The sequence below is a fragment of the Scyliorhinus torazame genome, chromosome 18 (genome assembly GCF_047496885.1).
Source record: "Scyliorhinus torazame isolate Kashiwa2021f chromosome 18, sScyTor2.1, whole genome shotgun sequence".
NCBI classification, from domain to species: Eukaryota; Metazoa; Chordata; class Chondrichthyes; order Carcharhiniformes; family Scyliorhinidae; genus Scyliorhinus; species Scyliorhinus torazame.
The window spans coordinates 15303784-15324241 of record NC_092724.1 but is presented as its reverse complement, the minus strand read 5'-3'; the positions used below and the strand labels follow the sequence as shown (position 1 = coordinate 15324241).

The 20458-nt window shown below is 41.5% G+C and overlaps 1 protein-coding gene across 15 annotated transcripts in view; it reads right to left on the bottom strand.

Annotated features, from left to right (window-relative positions):
• Nucleotides 1–1602: 1602 nt before the first annotated feature.
• gng7 (guanine nucleotide binding protein (G protein), gamma 7) overlaps nucleotides 1603–20458 on the bottom strand; it is a 310055-nt gene continuing 291199 nt past the window's right edge. For 14 of the 15 annotated variants that reach the window (XR_011936079.1, XR_011936080.1, XR_011936082.1 and 11 more), the window contains one exon: nucleotides 1603–18926. Coding sequence is in view for 10 of the 15 variants with exons in the window: in XM_072482222.1 (XP_072338323.1) it covers nucleotides 18801–18926 (126 nt within the window). In the remaining 5 variants the exon portion in view is untranslated. The remainder of the gene's footprint in view (nucleotides 18927–20458) is intronic. The other variant, XR_011936083.1, reaches the window with a different exon arrangement.

Below are 20458 nucleotides of genomic sequence, written 5' to 3'. Positions count from 1 at the left end.
TGCCTCTTTCTGAGCTGCTGCGCAAGCATTCAGCTGGCCTTCTCTCCATACTCATACATCACCCCCCCTCACCTTCCTCAGCTATTCCACCACCTTCCCTGTAGATAGCAAGCCAAACTCTGCCTGTTGCCTCTTTTGTTCCCTTAAAGCCCTGCCTCTGGGGTCTCCGCATATCTCCTGTCGCCCTGAAGTATTTCCAATATCAGTCGATCTGTCTCGGCTCTACCTTCTCCCTGTGGGCCCGTATCAAAATCAGCTCCCCTCTGACCACAACCTTCAGCGCCTCCCAGACCATTGCTGCCGAGACTTCCCCCATGTCATTAACTTCCAGATAGTTCTGGATGCATTTCCTCACACACCCGTACACTTCCTCATCCGCTAACAGTCCGACATCCAATCTCCAATGCGGGCGCTGGCAACACTGCCCACCGATCGTCGGGCCGTCCTCTCTGAAGGAGGACCTCCTTTCTTCCGCAGCCCCACAATATCCGTCTGCCATCTACTTGCGGGGCGGACTCGGAGAGGACGGCAACCACGCATGCGCGGGTGACGGCAGTTATGCGGCGCTGCCTTTACGCGGCGACAAGGCCTGGCGCGTGTAAATGACGCGGCCCCGCTCCTAGCCCATTATCGGGCCCTGAATCGGCCAGGATAGGGGCCGTTTCGCGCCGTCGTGAACCTCGACGCCGTTCACAACGGCGTGGGCACTTCGGCGCGGGAGTGGAGAATCCCGCCCGGGAAGTCCCGATGGGAGGGTTCGCTAACTACAATCTAATTGGCGAGAATCCCGTTTCTAGATTCTCACCATATTTTGAACTTTCGTTGACTTTTTTGCTGACAGCAACGCAGCTAAAAATTGCCCCCATTATTTTCGACATAAATAAAGTGATCAAATAAGCAATACATCTCGCCATTTACTGACAATTGTTCATACTGATTATTTAAATATTCATCAGCCATGGTTCAATGGTAGGTAGCACTCTTGCTTCAGAGTCAGAAGGCTTAAGCATCATTACTGAGACTTGAGCACATATAGGCTGACACCCCAGGAGGAGTGTTGCATTGCTGGAAGTGCCATCTTTCAGATGAAACAGAGGTCATTGAGTAATCACAGTATATTCGACCATTCGATCCATCAGGTCAATCATGACCATCTGTTGAATAATCCATTCCAATTCCTCCCTCTCCACGCCAATATTAAACAGAAGGCCTGGACAAGGAAAATATAGATTGCAATGTAAAGCAGGCTGCCGATTTGCTATTGCCTGTTTTGTACTTTTGTTGAAGATCAATTTTACCCACATGATTTCTAGTTTGAGCTTCTCCTTACTGACAGATTTAAAATGAGAATTCCACCACAGCGTAGCACTGTGCCGTTTTTTAACCTCTTACCGGAAGCTCAATATGAGCAGCTGGTGTGTGAAAAGGTGCAGTGAGTTTACAGCTGGTTCCTCCTTCTCCATTAACCAACATTTAAAACTTGCAGAGTCAAGCAACAGTGGAGAAAATGGCAATTGTAGCAGTCCACAACTTTTCCATTGGCATAACCCGCTGTGCAGCAATCCCATTGTCATGTAAAGAATACCAAACTTGAATAGAAGATTGAAAATGTGAATATTTTATTGTGTTATCAATCCATTTTGTAACATTTCCACAAAAAAATTAAACACTGTAACAAAGTAGGCTATGGCACATTTGGAAAAAATAAAGATTAAAGCTAAATTAGAGACAGAAAGAATGCTTCATACACTTAATACAGCAGTAAGAAATTCAGACAGGTTTGGCAACAAGATCAGGATTTGGCAAACTATTTTGCTACAAAAACATTCTTAAATGATGTTAATGTTTTATTTAAACGCACTTCGCGAAACTGGTTAACATTAATTGTTAAAGCTTTAGATTATCTGCAAAAGTGTGACTGAGGTGAGACATGTACATTCCTGTATAAAATAAAATGATTTGTATTTCCTCCATTAATATAAACCCCACAGTCTGGCAATCATCATTCATACAACATGTGATCTTATTAGCAAGCAAATTTGGATATCAATTTTAAAACATTAACTTTCAATTTTGATTGGACAGAAAAAGATTACGGTGTTACAATAGACCCATATTGCTCCCTAGCAAAGGGCACAGCTCACATCTGTCCTCCTCAACTCCAGATAGTAAATGGTCTAAGTGAGTGAGAGTTTGAATTGCTTGCTTACAATCTTTATTTCAGTTCACACAAGAAGAATGATCTTTGATGGAGATAATGAACAGCGGAATTGTGTATGAGCAGGAGTTTCTATTGTCCAAACAGGAGGGGAGAAAATAGATCAAAGCAAACAATTTTTCAAAAACTAGTCTGTTTCATAGAATTTCCAGTGCAGAAGGAGGCCATTCAGCCCATTGAGTCTGCACCGGCCCTTGGAAAGAGCACAGCAGTCAAGCCCCACACCTAACCCCTTTATCCCCCCTAATCTCTTTGGACACTAAGGGCAATTTAGAATGGCCAATCCACCTAACCTGCACATCTTTGGATTGTGGTAGGAAACAGGAGCACTCGGAGGAAACCCACACAGACAGTGACCCAAGCCGGGAATCGAACCTGGGACCCTGGAGCTGTGAAGCAACTCTGCTAACCACTATGTTACTGTGCTGCCTGTGTAACTAGTCTGTTACATGTAGCAAGTAGATTTTTTGTCTATTGATTATGAATAGGTAGAACCTACCCCAACAATCGGATTTGAAAACACATGCATAACTGAAGAGAATGGAGCAAGGTGTTGATAATTAGAACACATTGAAATAGGATTAACTATATGTGAACAAAGCATGGGGTGATCAGGTGAAGAATGCACAATTTGTAAAATTTCTTTAAAAAATGTTGACAAGTAAATATGTCTAATTTCAGGAGTTACTAATGAAAATTTATTTCAGTTTCCCCACAGACACTAAGAATCACTAAATAAATCAATTTAAACCAGCCATAGGCAATATGTCATCAATTTATGTCAAATACAGAGTTTATCTGAATTCTCAGGAAGGTCTAAATAATTTGCCTGAGGAAGATGGTCCCAAAGAGAATTTTCAGAGTAGTGAGATAAGAAAACTGCATACAGCTAATGTTCATACTGTCAGATTAACTCACACCTCTGCCAGAACAATTCAGGAACATTTCCTGATCATACATTAATTGGGATTATTACTAGACTCTTGTCAAAACCTCTTCTGAAAGAAATAATCAGTTTAGTGTATCTGTTCGGGCGCATGGCATTCGCCCAGTGACTATGCAAATGTGCTACCATGTATATTGCAATGCTACCTGTGGAGGTACAGTATCTTCACTTGCTCCCTCTGCTAGAAACACATGTTTGGTAAATTTAAGAGGATCAGGACAGTTCAATTGCTGAATAGTTTGCTTTCACTTCTAATGATCATTGGATTATAGGGCTGCTTTAGATCAGTGGCTAGACAGCTGGTTTGTAATGCAGAACAAAGCCAGCAGCGCGGGTTCAATTCCCGTACCAGCTTACCCGAAAAGGTGCCAGAATGTGGCGACTAGGGGGCTTGTCACAGTAACTTCATACTTGACAATAAAAGATTATTATTATGAGAACCCAGAAATTGAGACTGCAACCTAACAACGTATCAATAGTCGTTAGGAGAGATAAAGGAAGAAATCTGCTGATTGAGCAGTGTGTACCAATGCCGCAAAGCAAAACAAAATATACCTTTGTTAATATTGTGAATGGGAAGTAAGACTACCTTCTCTCATCACACTATGCCAGGTAACAATTAAAGCAATGGCTTTGATGTACAGGTAATTCTGATTTATCGCTAATTAATTCCACACACCATCCCAAAATCATCACAGTAACCATTTAGTTTGAAATACATTTTAAAATCAGATGCCTACAAGTTGGGTTTCTCAGCCTCCTTGCTCTTTCCTGCACTAATAATAATAATAATGGCTTATTATCACAAGTAGGCTTCAATGAAGTTACTGTGAAAAGACCCTAGTCGCCACATTCCGGCGCCTGTTCGGGGAGGCCATTACAGGAGCATCAAAAAGTCTAAATACTGTTTAGATAGTAATCCTTTGATGTGTAGATGCCAGTAAAGTTCAGAATGATTCTGCAAATTGTGCTGGGGAAGCTAATCTGCAATCCTGGCATCAAGTGTACACTACAACTGATCTCAAGGTGGAAAAGCTAGAGACAGCAAAAGTCAAGCAGCATTCTTGCCATTGAGCTCCAACTCCAGGAAAATTGTACATGCTTTGATATTAGGTGAAGACAGGATAAGACTCGGCACTGATTCCTCTTGCAGATTAAAAAAATAACTGCCATATATAAAGGTGTTGGAAATGGTACTTGTTACATTGTTTGAATAAAAACAAATTAAAAAACTTAATGGACTATGGCATTTATTGGGCAAGATTCGCCGACCCCCCGCCGGGTCGGAGAATCGCCGGGGGCTGGCGTGAATCCCGCCCCCGCTGGTTTCCGAAGTCTCCGGCACCGGATATTCGGCGGGGGCGGGAATCGCGCCGCGCCGATTGGCGGCCCCCCCCCGCGCGATTCTCCAGCCCGGATGTGCCGAAGTCCTGCCGCTAAAATGCCTGTCCCGCCGGCGTAGATTAAACCACCTACCTTACCGGCGGGACAAGGCGGCGCGGGCGGGCTCCGGGGTCCTGGGGGGGGCGCGGGGCGATCTGGCCCCGGGGGGGTGCCCCCACGGTGGCCTGGCCCGAGATCGGGGCCCACCGATCCGCGGGCAGGCCTGTGCCGTGGGGGCACTCTTTTCCTTCCGCCTTCGCCACGGTCTCCACCATGGCGGAGGCAGAAGAGACTCCCTCCAATGCGCATGCGTGGGAATGCCGCAGCGGCCGCTAACGCTCCCGCGCATGCGCTGCCTGGAGATGTCATTTCCGCGCCAGCTGGCGGGGCACCAAAGGCCTTTTCCGCCAGCTGGCGGGGCGGAAATTCGTCCGGCACCGGCCTAGCCCCTTAAGGTTGGGGCTCGGCCCCCAAAGATGCGGAGCATTCCCCACCTTTGGGGCGGCGCGATGCCCGACTGATTTGCGCCGTTTGGGTGCCAGTCGGCGGACATCGCGCCGTTTCCGGAGAATTTCGCCCATTAAGTGCAAACGTTTGGGGGACAGTTAGGCATGGAAATCCAATACCAGTAAAGATTTTGCTATTTTATTATATTTCTTTTTATTTAGTTGCTCATGGGATTTGGATGTCACTGGCTAAGCGTAAGCCAGTATTAATTGCCTATCCATAATTTCCCTTGAGAAGGTGGTGAGCTGCCATCTTGAACAACCGCAGTCCATCTGCTATTAGGGAGGGAGTTCCAAGATTTTGACCCAGTGACAGGGAAGGAATGGCTAGTTTCAAATCACAATGGTATGTGGCTTGGAGGGTAACTTGCAGATGGTGGTGTTCCCATGCATCTGTTGCCCTTCTAGGTGGCAGAGGTTACAAGTTTGGAAGGTGTTGTTGAAGAAGCCTTGATGAGTTTTTGCAGTGCATCTTATAGATGGTGCACACTGCTGCCACTGCACTGTGGTGGGTGGTGGAGAGGGGCAATATTAAAGGTGGTGGGAGGGATGCCAATCAAGCATGCAGCTTTGTCCGAGATGGTGTTGAGCATCTTGATGGAGCTGCACTGATCTAGGTAAGTGCAAAGTATTCCATCAAACTCCTGACTTGTACCCTGTAGATGATGGGCAGGCATTGGGAAGTTGGAGATGAGTTACTCACCGCAGAATCCCGGCTTCTGACATGCTCTTGTAGCCACAGTATTTATATGACTGGTCTAGTTCAGTTTCAGGTCCATGTTGATAGTGGGTATTCAATGATGGTAATGCCATTCAATGTCAAAAGGAGATGGTTAGGTTCTCATTTGTTGGAGATGATCATTGCCTGACACTTAAGTGGCAAGTAACATTCAATTCACATATCAGTCCAAGACTGAATGCTGTCAAGGTCTTGATGCATATGGACACAGACTGTTCAATATCTGAGAAGTCACAAGCGGTGCTAAACATAGTGCAATACTCAGTAAACATCCCACTTCTGATCTTATGATGGAGAGAAGGTAATTGATGAAGCATATGAAGGTGGTTGGGCCTCAGGCACTCTCCTGAAGAACGTCTGGAGTGATGTCTGGGATTGAGATGATTGACTTGCAACAACCACAACCATCTTATTTTGTGCTAGGTGTAACTTGAACCAGTGGAGAGTTCCCCCCCATTCCCATTGATTTTAGTTTTGCTAGAATTTCTCGCATGCCACTCTTGTTAAAAAGGCTTTGCTGTCAAGGGCTCTCACCCCACCTCGAGTTCAGCTCTTGGTTTGGACCCAGGCTGTAAAGGGTAGTTTAATGGCTTTAAGGTTTAGCATGGCATTGAGTTCAATAAAAATATGGTGAGGGCAAATGTATTAACTTGTCTCACCTTGATGAATGATAGACTTCTCCACAAAATTCTGCAGAACTATGATTCAGGCTATATTTATAAGGTGGATGAAACAGTTCTTTATGTGAACCCTGGTCAAAATGTACAACATCGAGAGTATAAAGAACATAAAAGCTGTGTTTCAATTCTCATCATCATAAATGTTACTGCAACAGCTACAGCTCCTCCAAATCGAAGTACAGTGCTTTAAAAAGATGAAATATCTTTCAGTTGATTATGAGACCAACTAAGCCTGGATGATGTGATATCACAAGGTGGTTTCAACAATTCTATTGGAAAATGAGGCGTGGTCAGAAAATAATTTCAATAATCCCAACTGTGCTGTCTACCCTCATTACAAAAACCTGCTTGGGAAATTTGCAATAATTTGAAAAAGGACAGGGTATTAGTAAAGAAACAATGCAAAATTGTTTCATACATGTGCTTTTTTACAATCCAGATGATTTATTACAAAATAATAGAATGGTTAAAGGACAGAAGGATGCCATTGGGTATTTAGTGCCCATGTGACTTTTGTGGATTTAAAGCAAATAGTTCTGAAAAAATATGTTGACCAGGTTCTTTCTGAAGTTCTTGGTTTACTAAATGAGGGGTTCACAGTCGTTAAGTTTTTGGATAAACTACAAATGCTAATCTGAAAAGAAGAAGTATTATGAGTTAGTGTGCTCACTCATTTTTAGAAAAAATAATTTCAGGAAAATTTATGTAAATGTACAGAAATTTTAAATTAAGAAATTTGGCAGTGATTTTACTTTTATATTTATATATGCCTTCTTATTTTGGCAAACCACTTGTGGACAAAACTAGAATACCACCCAAGATGTCGATACAAATGGGCAGGAACACAGACGCACACCAGGATAGTTTCCATTAAAATTTAAGGCAGGAGCAGAGCCTGGTGCAGCTATGTACAAATTATGTTTTTATTGAGAGATTGATTTATTGCCATGGATATTTTGGCATATGGACATCTCTGACAAAGCTTGCATTTATTGCCCTTCTCCAGTTGTTCTTGAGAAGGTGATGGTGAACCGCCTTCTTGAGTCATTGCAGTTCATGTAGTGCAGATACATGCACAGGTAGATAGTGTGTTCCAGGATTTTCAGCCAGCAATGACAAAGGAATGACGATGAGCCGTAACAGCCTCTCAGTAGCAATTAGTGTTGGATTGCCACTCCGTACCCACTTACCTATGCCAAATTTGTTCTGTGCCCATCTCACTTGACCTTTCGACTTAGGTCGAGCGAGATCCGAAGCCCAGCGTCAAAGTCTAAGATAGTCAGAGCGAAAGAAGACACGCTCCCGTTTTCATGGCACTGTCTGTGCAGGGGGTTTGTGGGAGAGAGAATACCATGCCTGGGGAGATTGGTTAGGTGTTTAAAATAGTTACCCAAAAGTTAGAAGAGGTTTTAATTCTTCTAACTTTCTCTGTGGGGGATTCTCCCCGCCTGTTTTGCCACTCTGCACAAAATGAGAAAATTCTGCCCCATTAGTGTAATCCTGGCAGATATATCTGAAGTTTTATTATTATTATTATGAGTGATTTAGCTCACTGTTCACAATGCAGCGCAATTCCCCAGAGGAGGTTAGCACTTCCGGGCAATTGCCCTGCAAATGCTTACCTGGGAAATTTCTAGAGGGATTCCCCAGCACTTAGGGGTACCCTCCCAAATCTGATGCCGGGGAGGCTGGAAGTCACAGCTCAACATATTTTCAAGTTGGAATGACGTGTAACTTGGAGGGGAACTGGCAGGTGATGATGTTCTCATGGACCTGCTGCCTTTGTTCTTCTAAGTGATTGAAGTCAGTATTTGTCAAATTTCCTTGAAAGGACACTGCTGAATCTGTTTCAACCATCCAATCAGGCAATGCATTCAAAATGCGTAAACATTAAAAAAAAGAGTTCCCAATTTAGCATGACCAAACCATCTAGCCTGCACATCTTTGGCTTGTGGGGGTGATATCCACGTAAACACAGGGAAAATGGGCAAACTCCACATGAACAGTGACCCAGGGCTGTGATCTAACCCAGGTCCTGGGCACCGTGAGGCAGCAGTGCTAACCACTAGGCCACCATGCTGCCCTAATGCATTCAAAATCCTAATCACTCGTTGCATTAAAACGTTTTTCCTTATGTCACCTCTGGTTCTTTTACCAATCGCCCTAAATCTGTGTCTTCTCATCATCAACCCTTTAGCCATTGGAAGCCGTTTCCTCGATCTAAACCCTAATTCTTTTAAATGTCTCTTTGCAAGGATCTGAATGCCGTAGAGTCCTCTAAAAACTACCCTCCCCAATAATCTAAAGGTCAACAATCAAGCTTACCGTAGTATTTATTTCCTACTCTTTTCAGTCTTAGGGTGTCCTGCCCTATGATCTTAGTTTCTCAGTAAAAAATTCATTTATTTACTCTGTAAAAGAATACAAATTTTAAACAGAACAGGCATTGCTGCAGATCATATAATTATACTTACTTCAAATTGCACATGCTGGGATCGATAGTTTGTTTTAGAAAAGTAATTGAGAACAAACTTTTCCCATTATCTGTATCTCATGAGTAACATATTGATTTCTGAAAAATTACTTGCTTTCCTATACTTCATTTTCCTCAATTAGTTTTGCAATATGTGTTGCAGCAAACAGAACAAATCAAGTGTATTTAAATATCCAAAATATAAGGGAGCATAAAACAATTCTTAAATCCCCGGCCAATTTGGTTACAGCTTATGCTTTGAACAGCTGGTGAGGTCTGTACCCCCAAAATCTTGCTTAGGTTGGATGGTTTCATAATAGGAGACATGTCGTCCTCTGGAGGGAAAACACATTTACTGAGTGCTTAAACAGTTAATCAAGGTGGTGTGCTTTTGGCAAACCCACTAAATTATATTATAATCACTGCTGTTAGGTAGCAACAATTGATTTCTATTAATTATAAAATTCGTGAATCTCAAATTTTGTAATTCATCATCACAAAGAATCACAAAATCTAGGGTGGCACAGTGGTTAGCACTGCCATTGCAAAACACCAGGTACCTGGGTTTGATTCCGGCCATGGGTCTGAGTGGAGTTTGCACATTCTCCCCGTGTCTGTATGGGTTTTCTTTGAGTGCTCCGGTTCCCCCCCATAGTCCAAAGATTAAAAAAATATATATATTTATTGACATTTTGCACTTAATATCCGATACAGTCCAATACAGTCCGATTGTGCTAATTAGGTGGATTGGCCTCGCTAAATTGCCCCTTAGTGTCCAAGGATGTGTAGGTTAGGTTAGCAAGGGGGAGTGGGCCTGGGTAGGGTGCTATTTCAGAGGGTTAGTGCAAACACGATGGGCTGAATGGCCTCCTTCTGCACTGTCGGGATTCTATTCTATGAATTCAAATGAACTTCAAAACTTTTAGGAATCGGCGAGATTAAAGATTTATTGATACTGGTTGGTCCAGAAGCGCTGTAGTATCTTTACTGCAGTTCATTCTCAGTACGTCAGAATTATTTTCTTGGGTCAGAATGCTGGGAATAACTGATAGGAATATTCTTAGAACGGACTTTGATTTAGAATAGAGAACTGAATAAATGAAAAAGCCTCTTTCATCAATGCCAATAATGTTCAATGGGATAAAAGCAAAATGGGAAGACCAGGAGGAAACAAGATACAATACAATTTTTACTGTATTTCCCCATCTTACGATTTACTGATTGTTGGCTATGGCACGAGAGAGTGAAGGTGGACACAAAGTCTGCTCAGATGGAAAGAACCCGAAATTCCAGCTAGCTGACTCCTGCAGATTCTGGTTGAATGGTAGCATTTTTAGAGATTTGGGAGAAGGGTACCCATTTTCATTTAGGAATAGTACACCTAGGGGCACAGAAGCTACTTAATACCCATATATTACTATCTTTGCTTTAGAAAAGTACAAGAGTATTGTAGCAACTTTGTACTATTCTTAAACTCATCATTTTGGAGTTAACTCCTATTTGGGTCTTTTTTGCCTATAGTACAGCTGCCTGAGTTTTTGAACTCGATTTTTTACTCCATAAATGATGGTGATTAAGTTCACTATTACATTATTCAACACGTATTGTAGGAATTGGAATATCTTGCTTCAAGAGGTACATCATTTTTAGCATTAATGATTGAATCCATATTTTTTTTTGAAAACACAAATGAAGTTGTCCCTTGCTGAAATTATCACTATTTTCGCCCAGATTTGGATCTTTTGAGAATTTGTCAAGAATTTAAGCCTTAATGATAAATTAATATTTTTGTAAACATATGAAACTTTTGCTGAGCAAATAGAATTGAATACAATATTAACAATGCAGAATACATTTTAATATAAAGATTTCTTGTCCTGACTGTATAGGTGGTAATCTCTGGATAAGTGAATGCTTTCTGTGTAAACTCACATTTTATCTACTAGTCTCCTTTTATTTTGAAACACACATAAACCAGTAACATTTTCTAACTGGCACCTTAACCAGTTAGTTATAATTGTGTCAAAACTGTCTATAGTTGTAAAATAAGCTAGACAAACAAGTTTGAGCTGCCAAATCTGATGGGAAGAATGAGAAAGTTTCCTTCTCAAATTAGAAATTTTAATAAAAACACTTGGGTCACTAAGACTTATCTATCTCTGTTTAAATAAATTTATAGTACCCAATTAGTTTTTTTTCCAATAAAGGGGCAATTTAGTGTGGCCAATCCACCTAACCTGCACATCTTTTGGGTTGTGGGGCTGAAACCCACGCAGACATCGGGAGAATCTGCAAACTCCACACGGACAATGACCCAGGGCTGGGATTCGAACCCGGGTCCTCAGCGCCGCAGTCCCAGTGATAACCACTGTGCCACATGCCGCCCTAGACTTATCTATCTTTAATTCTAATGGGAACATACCAGGTTGCTCCAATAGTGCCTTTTTGGAACAAGGATTCAAAATTGGTCTGTGAACCATATGTGGTCTCCGAGCCCTATCCAAGTGGCCCATGGGCATGGTGGCACAGTGGTTAGCACTGGAATTGGCCACGCTAAATTGTCCCTCAATTGGAAAAAAAAATTGGATACTTAAATTTTAAAAAAACGTGGCCCACGAAGTCCAACAAAATCTATTCACAATTGGGTTGCTTTTAAAGTTGTAACATTTGTCCCGTTTACATTCTTGGGTTCTGAAAGTGGTATTCGATCTCAGTGATCCCAAATCAAGTTGTGCACACATCTTGAGATGTGTACAATTTAATGGAAACATGGATTTAAACTTGATAAGTGGCCCCAGAAGCTCCTGAAGACAAATATTAGACATGGCTGTTGTACAGAAAGATGCAAATTAAATAACCGTCTTACATATGAATATAAAAAAAAGAAACTGCACTACCATTTTTCTCAGTTTTTTTGCATCTTTTCTGTGTCCATACCATCCCTCCAACTTCATTTTCGCTGAAAGGCACTGATTCAGCAAATTTTAGTTATTTAGCACTCATGTGCAAGATGATTAGGGGCTGGTTTTAGCACACTGGGCTAAATAGCTGGCTTGTAATGCAGAACAAGGCAGCAGTGCGGGTTCAATTCCCGTACCGGCCTCCCTGAACAGGTGCTGGAATGTGGCGACTAGGGGCTTTTCACAGTAACTTCATTGAAGCCTACTTGTGCCAATAAGCGATTATTATTATTATGTTTGAATATGCTTTATGGCAAGGAGGAAAAGGATGTGGTAGACTCCGAGCAAGGGGAGTGAATTGGAGTGGATAGGATGAAAAAAAATTGAAGAAACAATTGACGAGTAAGAGATTTTGAGAACAATGAGTGGGTAGCAAGAGTGAGAGATCAGGGCAGAGAAATCCAGAGGGCAGGAACATATCAGTTGAACAGCTGTTCATGGCTAAATGGAGGAAGTAAATATCTGGGATATGGTTTCATAGGCACCAGCTGCCCTTAGGTGACCATTTAATAGTATTGTGTCCCACAATGTCAACAGGTGATTTAAGCAATGGGCACCACGGCAATGTCTAACTATGTCCTCAGCTAAAATGCACTTCCATTAGGGGTCTTGGATTTCAATGAGAAGTAGGGACCCTGGATGATTTTGCCACTCAATATCCTGGTTGCTGACAGCTAATTCAGCACAGAATTTGGATGGAACCCAAGAGCTTCCTGGTCCAGCTACTCACTGGATAAACTCCCAATCAACTGGGGGATTAAGGGAAAGAAATTTAACACCTCTTTTTAGAAAACTAAATATTTCCAATTCGTCATTTGTATTTAGTGGTTTCAAAGCATAACAGTGTAAAATCCTTAAAGATCTGAAAGGTAAAATTATGCTTACTGTTTAGGAAAGCTCCAGACGCAGGAACAATAGTTGTTAGTGGACCGAAATAACTGTTGTGCTGTTTGTTATTCTTTGCAGTATCTAAGCATTTGTGTTTCTATTGGGACTAAAGTTGTATTACCTCTACGGTTGCTAATTAATAACATTAAAGGTCAGATTTTAAAATATGATTTTGACTATATATATATATATATTTAAAAAATAATTTTATTGAGAAACAAGTCTATGTCAACTCAGTTTTTAAAAATTCATACTCAAGTAATATTTTGTAAAGAAATTAATATTCAAGGTTTAAAAAAAAAAGACTTGCATTGATATGGTGCCTCTCATGATGACAGCAATGAAGTACTTTTACAATGTAGTCCCTGTTGTAATATAGGAAACGCAATCATTAATCTGTGTACAGCAAGCTCCCCAAACAGAAATATGATAAAGAAGAGATAATCTATTTTTGCGATGCTGACTGAGAAGTAAATATTGACCAGGGCATGAGAGATAACTCTCCTGGTCTTCTTGAAACAGCCTCAGATTAATAGCTCATCCAGAAGGCACTTCCAACAGTGCAGCACTTCCACAGTACTGCATTGGGAATATCAGCCTTGATTTTTATACCCAAATGCTTTGGATTAGAAAATCCTTGAATGGGATTTGAACCTGCAATCTTCTGACTCAGTGGTGTGAGATACTAACTGAACCACAGCTGACACTTCAATTTAACGAGTTCTTTTAACAGTAACTTGAAATAAATGCATTTCATTACTGTTTATAAATAAATTATAGTCCAGCATATATCTGCTAACACTACATAATCATCAGCAAGTAACCGACCTTCAAGTTGTAAACATTAAATGCAAGGAAACAAAATATGATGAATTGCATTACAGTTCCAATATACAAGTTCACACATGCAACTGCCACAGGCTGAAGTCTCAATCCTAACCACTTTAGTTAAATTAGAATTGTTTGGAACATTTACATAAAATCTAGGGGGCAATCTATCAGCCTCGTTGCGCCCAACTTGTGTATTGGACTTGGGACACGACGACGGCAGTAAATATCGCAAAATTGAATGGCCTTGTTATATCTCGAGGGATCTAATGAGATTTTATGAGGCATTGCGATCTGGATCCCACCCATTGAGGTTGGGGCCCAGCTTTGCAAATTCAAGTGAGTAGTTAGTCTCACTTAAATATGTCTTCCGCAGATCTACCAGTGCCTGGGATCGAAACGCTTTGCCTCGGAGATCCAGAATTGTCACTGTTTAGCACTTGTATTCACGATAGTGGACCGGGCATACCAACATTTGGGGTTCTCCCAGGTGGCGATCAGGGGCCCTTGGGTATTTGGACTCTGGGCAGGGTGGTACCCTGGCACCCCAAGGGTGCAAGTGCACTGCCAGGGTGCCAGGCTGGCAGTGCCCATGTGGCATCATGCCCATACCAGGGTTCAGCCCGGGCGTGCCTTGCCCTTATGAGGTGGGGTGCAGGTGCCTCAATTACCCCCTTATTGATGAGTTGGGCATGGGGGGGGGGGGGGGGTTCTGGACGCCGCAGTAGGAGAGTCTAGAGATCGGGACCACCATAAAGTAGAGTCCCGTTTAATAGCAGGGTTGACCTTGGCACTGCCAGCGCCGTGAAAAACCCAGCCAAATACATTCGACACAGGACATTTCATTTCCGTTAAATCACACCCTTAATCTCTGATGTAGACACTGAATTACAGTGCAGGAGGCCATATAGCCCATCAAGTCTGCACTAAAAGAACGCTCTGGTCTATGCTCACTCCCCCGCCCTATCCCCTTAATCACATCTTTGTAACCTTTGTACACTAAGGGGCAATTTAGCATAGCCAATCCTCCAAACCTGCACATCTTTGGACTGTGGGAGGAAACTGGTGGATGCCGGCCTAGGGGGGAATGTGGAAACTCCACACAGACAGTAACTCAGGGCCGGAATTGAACCTGGGTCCCTGGCGCTGTGAGGCAGTAGTGCTAACCACTGTGCCACCCATAATCCTTTGATTCAATTTTGTCTACTCCATTGTGAAAAATTCAAATGTTTCAGGATTTTCAATCCTTTGTTTATATATGTACAAAATACTGTTTAACTTGCCTGGAAACCTCTGGAAAATATTAATAGAGGTGTTGCAATTGGGCCAAAGGAAGAGATTTGTAACAGCAATAGGACTTAATATTTTGAAAGCAGTTGCTTGCGGTGAACAAGAGGTCTCAAACAAAGCCTGAAGAAAGATGAATATAAGAGAATGAACAAAGAGGTATATTAAAATTACTATTCATTCTTAGAAATTACTGGAGACTCAGTGGGAAGATGTCTCTGTCATAAATTTAGATATACGTTTTTGTAATATAGAAAGAAATTTCTCATATTGTTTTGCAGGGCATTTTCATCCTTTATCAACTGGGCAGTATAATCATTGACTGAGAGGCAAGCAAAGGAAAAACAGAGTGGGAAGGATTGCATGCTTGATACAGAAACCACATAATTTTCCTACCATTAATTTAAATGGAAGGAAACTCATGCAACTTATGTTACTAGTGTATAATCTTTCTTGCCCAATATTTTTCTTCATACTCTGTTCAGGATGCAGTGAAGACGAATAAAGAAATTGCTTCTTTCTAAAATCTACTGTTTGTGTGTTGCTATCCGGCATTATAAAGAGAATTTGGTAATGTGTAGGTGACTACTTCCAAGAAACAGATCATTGGAAGTGGAGTCATTGTTAGCCACTCTGCTTTATCTTTGCAGTACAAGATACAGCACTATTGTCAAAGATGACTGCACACCCAAAGGGATTCATTAGTTAGAAAAATACTGTCCTGATTCATGAATCACAAATAGTTAGCAACTGATTAGGAAGGCAAATGGAATGTTGAAGTTTATTGCAAAGAGAATGGAATATAAAAGTTGGGAAGTTTTACTGTAGTTGTATAGACTACATTTGGAGTACTATGTACAGTTTTGGTCTCCTTATTTGAAGACGGATATAATTGCGTTAGAAACATTTCATAAAAGGTTTACTCACTGATTCCTGTGATGAAGGGTTTTTCTTATGAAGCAAAGTTGAACAGGTTGGGCCTATAAGCACTGGGGTTTAGCAGAATGAGAGGTGATCTGATTGAAACATACATGTTCATGACAGGATTTGATTAGACTGGGCCCCAGGAGATATTTTCTATTGTGTGGGAGACTACAACCAAGGGACGCGGTTTAAAAATAAAGACGATGAGGAGAATTTTTTTCTCTCAGATGGTTGTTAATCTGTGGAATTCTCTTTCTCGTAAAGTGTTGGAACCTAGGTCATTGAATTTATTCAAGATTGAGATGGATGGATTTTTGATAGGCAAGGGAGTCAAGGGTTGGTGGGTGGGGAGATGGGGATACAGGGAGGAAAGCGGAGTTGAGACCTCAATCAGGTCAGCCATGATATTGTCGAAGGGTGAACAGGCTGAAAAGGCAGAATGGCCTACTCCTCCTTTAAGTCCTCTGTTCCTGTGACATACCAAGGAATTTTTAAGGCGTTATATAAATGCAAGTCTCTTTCTTTTCAGGGAAGAAGGATTTGCTGACTGATGTTAGACAGTAGAGAGGTGATGACATTTAAAAAACCACAAAACCATAAACAACCGCAATGATTGAAGATTGCACTGAGTTGATGCTGTGTGCTTCCTACAGGCAGGAATGGGCACAATAATGAAGCTGTAAAAATAAATTCCCTCAGACTGCATGGCCTGTTGGTTAGTATAGAACCATCAGATATGTACACATATGTATTCTGCAAAATATAAATAGTGCTGTGAGCTAAAATAATGCAATAATTTCAGCTTAGTGTTTCTGAGCCATATTCACCATCTGAACATGTTGATGGAATTATAACTTCCAACATGTTCACCGTTGAGAAAGTTTGATTTTGTTGTGAATCTAATATGGACACTTAATTAAGAAGTTAATTAAACCCTGTGCGTAATGCAGACTGGATGGTCAGAAGACGTTGCAAACCTTAAACTCGAGTATGAGTTTAACCCTGAAACTGAACTAACTGTTATAAATTCATGTACTGTACACAAAGATGTTGGTTATTATTTATATTATATACACACACACGACAGTGAATTTCCATTTCAATTTTCCCTTACTACTGCAGTCCATCCCTTTGATGTGGAAACCTTCCAATATTGATCGGGCAAAGGCTGTTCCCAGTTGTGTGAGGTAGGACCTGAAGGTATATTAAGATCATGCAGCTTCGCCAGGTAGTTATTTTTATCCCATTGGAAAATTCACTATCTGGATAGATTCACATTTGGCAGTTGTGATTAGAAGGAAAACTCTCCATAAAAATCCAAGAGAACTTACAAATGTATGTAACTACTACCACTGCATAAACATTACACTTTCAAATTAGAAATTGAAGAAAACGTTTATAGACTGTTAATGAGGAAAGTACAGAGCAAAATCCCAGTTGGCCCTAGTACTTTCCTACCTCACTTGGTATTGTGTGCAGGATCAAGCTTCTCATATTCTACTGTGTAGGTTATAAATCACTTTACCTACATGCATTCTCGCTCAAAGCAAATGTATTAGGATTATACTCCTGTAGTTTTCTGCAAACTCACATAACAACCTGGAAGAAAGCACTGTTGTGTTGGCCAACTGATTTCCACTAGAAATAGGGATCTGAAAATTTTACTGTATATAAAAAAAATATTTTGAAATACAATTGTTATATTTGCGGCTTTCATTTGAAGATTGTATCTTTTCAAATTTTAACAGCTTGCTCCATAGTCCATAAAAATGATGGATTTAATAATTTCTCCCAATCAATAATTCAGTGAAATCTTAGCCAATTGAAAAGCAGAACACCTACTATGTCCAAAGATAAGCACGAAACAGCGATGCTACTTAAAGGTTTACATTTATGATTTTCACTATTTCAGCAATTTGAGGGTCACAAGAGGAAAGCCGAAAATAAGTTAACTGCAAAATTCATTATTCACCACCCAGTCTTAGCCATCAGTAATTATTTATTATACTTTTCTCCACCTCTGCAAAACTGCCAAATGCACTATAGTATTGTGCGAATATAATTTTGTTAACTGATACTGATGTCAATTTATGCAGTGTTCAATGTAAATTAACAGTTGTCCACGTAGGTTAGGATACACTGCAACAAATTTTATACCACAAAACCTAAACCAAAAATGGTTAAACCACTTCGGGTTAAACGGTTTCTGATCTACCACGTGCACGAAGTTATCTTCTGGGAAACCTTGCTGCACACACAGTACTAATTTAACAATGTTCAATGTTCTAAAACACATTTTCTGACATATACTTGATTGAAACAGATGCCGTTGCTGGGGGCAATATGATTTCACTAAAAACTCTCAATGAACCAAAATTAATCGAAGTACTAACAAAACTAAAGCACCTATTATTGATCAAATTGAATAAGCAGAGTAACTTAAAAGTGCCCTTATTTACAACACCCCGTTAGATATTAGTAATGGATAGAAACAGTTTCTTCCTTCTTTCATACTTGAAATACTTAAGACATTTAAATTAGGTTTTCTATTTTGCGTTAAGTATTCCAAAATTTCTTAATACCAAATGGCATTCACACTGTATAATTTCATTCAATTGGGTTTTCTGGTTACGATAATTTGATAGATCCTCCTCTTCCACCACATCCCACCAAAAAGGACAACAAATTTAACAACTGATAATTCAGTCAAACCTTAGACTAATTAGAAAGCACACCAATAACAAAACATACCCCGTTAAAAGCCCTCCCTTGCTTGATCTGAAGTTAATTCCCATTGGCTGAAATTTCTAATTCCCCTTTGCTAGATTTGCAACAATTGGCTCAACTGTAGTTTAAAAAAAACAAATACAATCCCTATTTAGACACCTGTATTCATTGATTTGAGTATTGTTGTTGATAAGCATTAATTGCGTATAATGCACTGTGCTTCATCCATCTGTGGGCAAAGCTATAGGATGATGCAGGGTTTCTTTTCCTTGAAAGGATTCTCAGACGTCGGTACTCCAAGAATCAGCGGGTCGCTCCGGGCATGCTGCTCGCAGTAATTCATAAGGTCTACAGCAGCTTTGGATACCTGTTATAAAAGAATAATTTTTTAAAAAACCATTCAACAAATTATTCTGGGTATAAGAAATTGTAATTGATTGCATATTCTTCTCCCCTTTCCAATTTCGGGCCTTCCTTGCCTCATGCTGGGAACAACGTCACAAACACCAGATATCATTTGGTGATTTGGGTCAGAATTTTCCAGCTATTGGGATTCTCTTTTCCCGCTGACAGTGTATCCCCGTGGCAGGTTTCTCGGCGGTGTGGAGTAATTCCAATGGGAACGGTGTGGGGTAATTCCAATGGGAAATCCCATCGACAAATGGCAAGATGAGAGAATCCTATCACCAGTGAACAGTGTGCTGCTGTGAAACATGCGGCTGGGGGACCGGAGAACCCACCCTTGTTCATAGGAGAGGCAAGAAAGTCAGCGAGCTATGCTGTTCAATAGGCATCAGTCACCTTCACTTCTGTGTAAACCAAGAACAGAAAATGGCAAGTGGCTATTCCTTCTCAGTGACATCATGAAGGAGCACAATGTTCTTGCTCAACATACTGGTCGCTTTCTGCAGGAGTATTAAGAAAGAGAGTGGTACGCCAGATGACTTGCCCTGTTAATCCAGGGGCTCAAGAATCAAATATAGCGTCCCTATCTGTGCCACCTAACTCAGCACTAAGTATTGAGTAATGATATTCCTGCTTCATATATTAATTATTTGACTGCCTCAATTTAAACAAATAGACATGGATTAACCCAGATTTGCATATTGACAATTTATCCAGAACCGCAGAAGGAAAACAATGTGTGATCAAAGTGACCATCCTTTCTTCACATGTATTCGTAGGCATACAGAGTTCATCAATATATTGTTATCAAATCATGTGGGAAATGTGGTCATGTGCACTCATGGTTGCATTTGCAATGTCTTAATATGTACAGTGCAAATATTTCACTGTGGTTGCACTTGATGGGCACGATTTAAACAAAGTCCTGTTGTGGGCGGGTTTAGCAAGAATGACCAGGCTATCGAACGGGACTCTTATTTTTTCGGGTTTGGCCGGGAAGGCCCTGCCGAGGCCGCATTTACCGTAATTTCCTACACTGAAGAGCTCCGCCCATCAGTACAGGAAGAGATTGGAACGCCATTTAAAAATGGCACCCGATCTCTTGATACCACAATGTGACCCTGGACCCCCCGCCCCCAACTTACCTGTCGAGGAGTCCTCAAGCCCCCCACACCTTATCTCATAAGAGCACCCCTGGACCCGATCCCCGGCGCAAGCAAAATGCCACCTTGGCACTGCCAGCCTACCTGGCAGCATGGCAGTGCCCCTGCCAGGCTGGCAGTTCCAAGGTGCCCAGGTGACATCAGCAGTACCAGGGTGCCATCCTGCCCAGAGGCTGACCACTGGGAGGCCTCTGATTGCCTGGAACTCCCCCTCCGCACCCCAAAGCGCTGTTACACTTGGTCCCAGTTTGTGGAGACCAGTGCTAAACGGCGCCCGGCTGGGGTCTCCTCGGCATGTCATAAGATGCCGGGTGCTGGTTCGCTCTGGCAG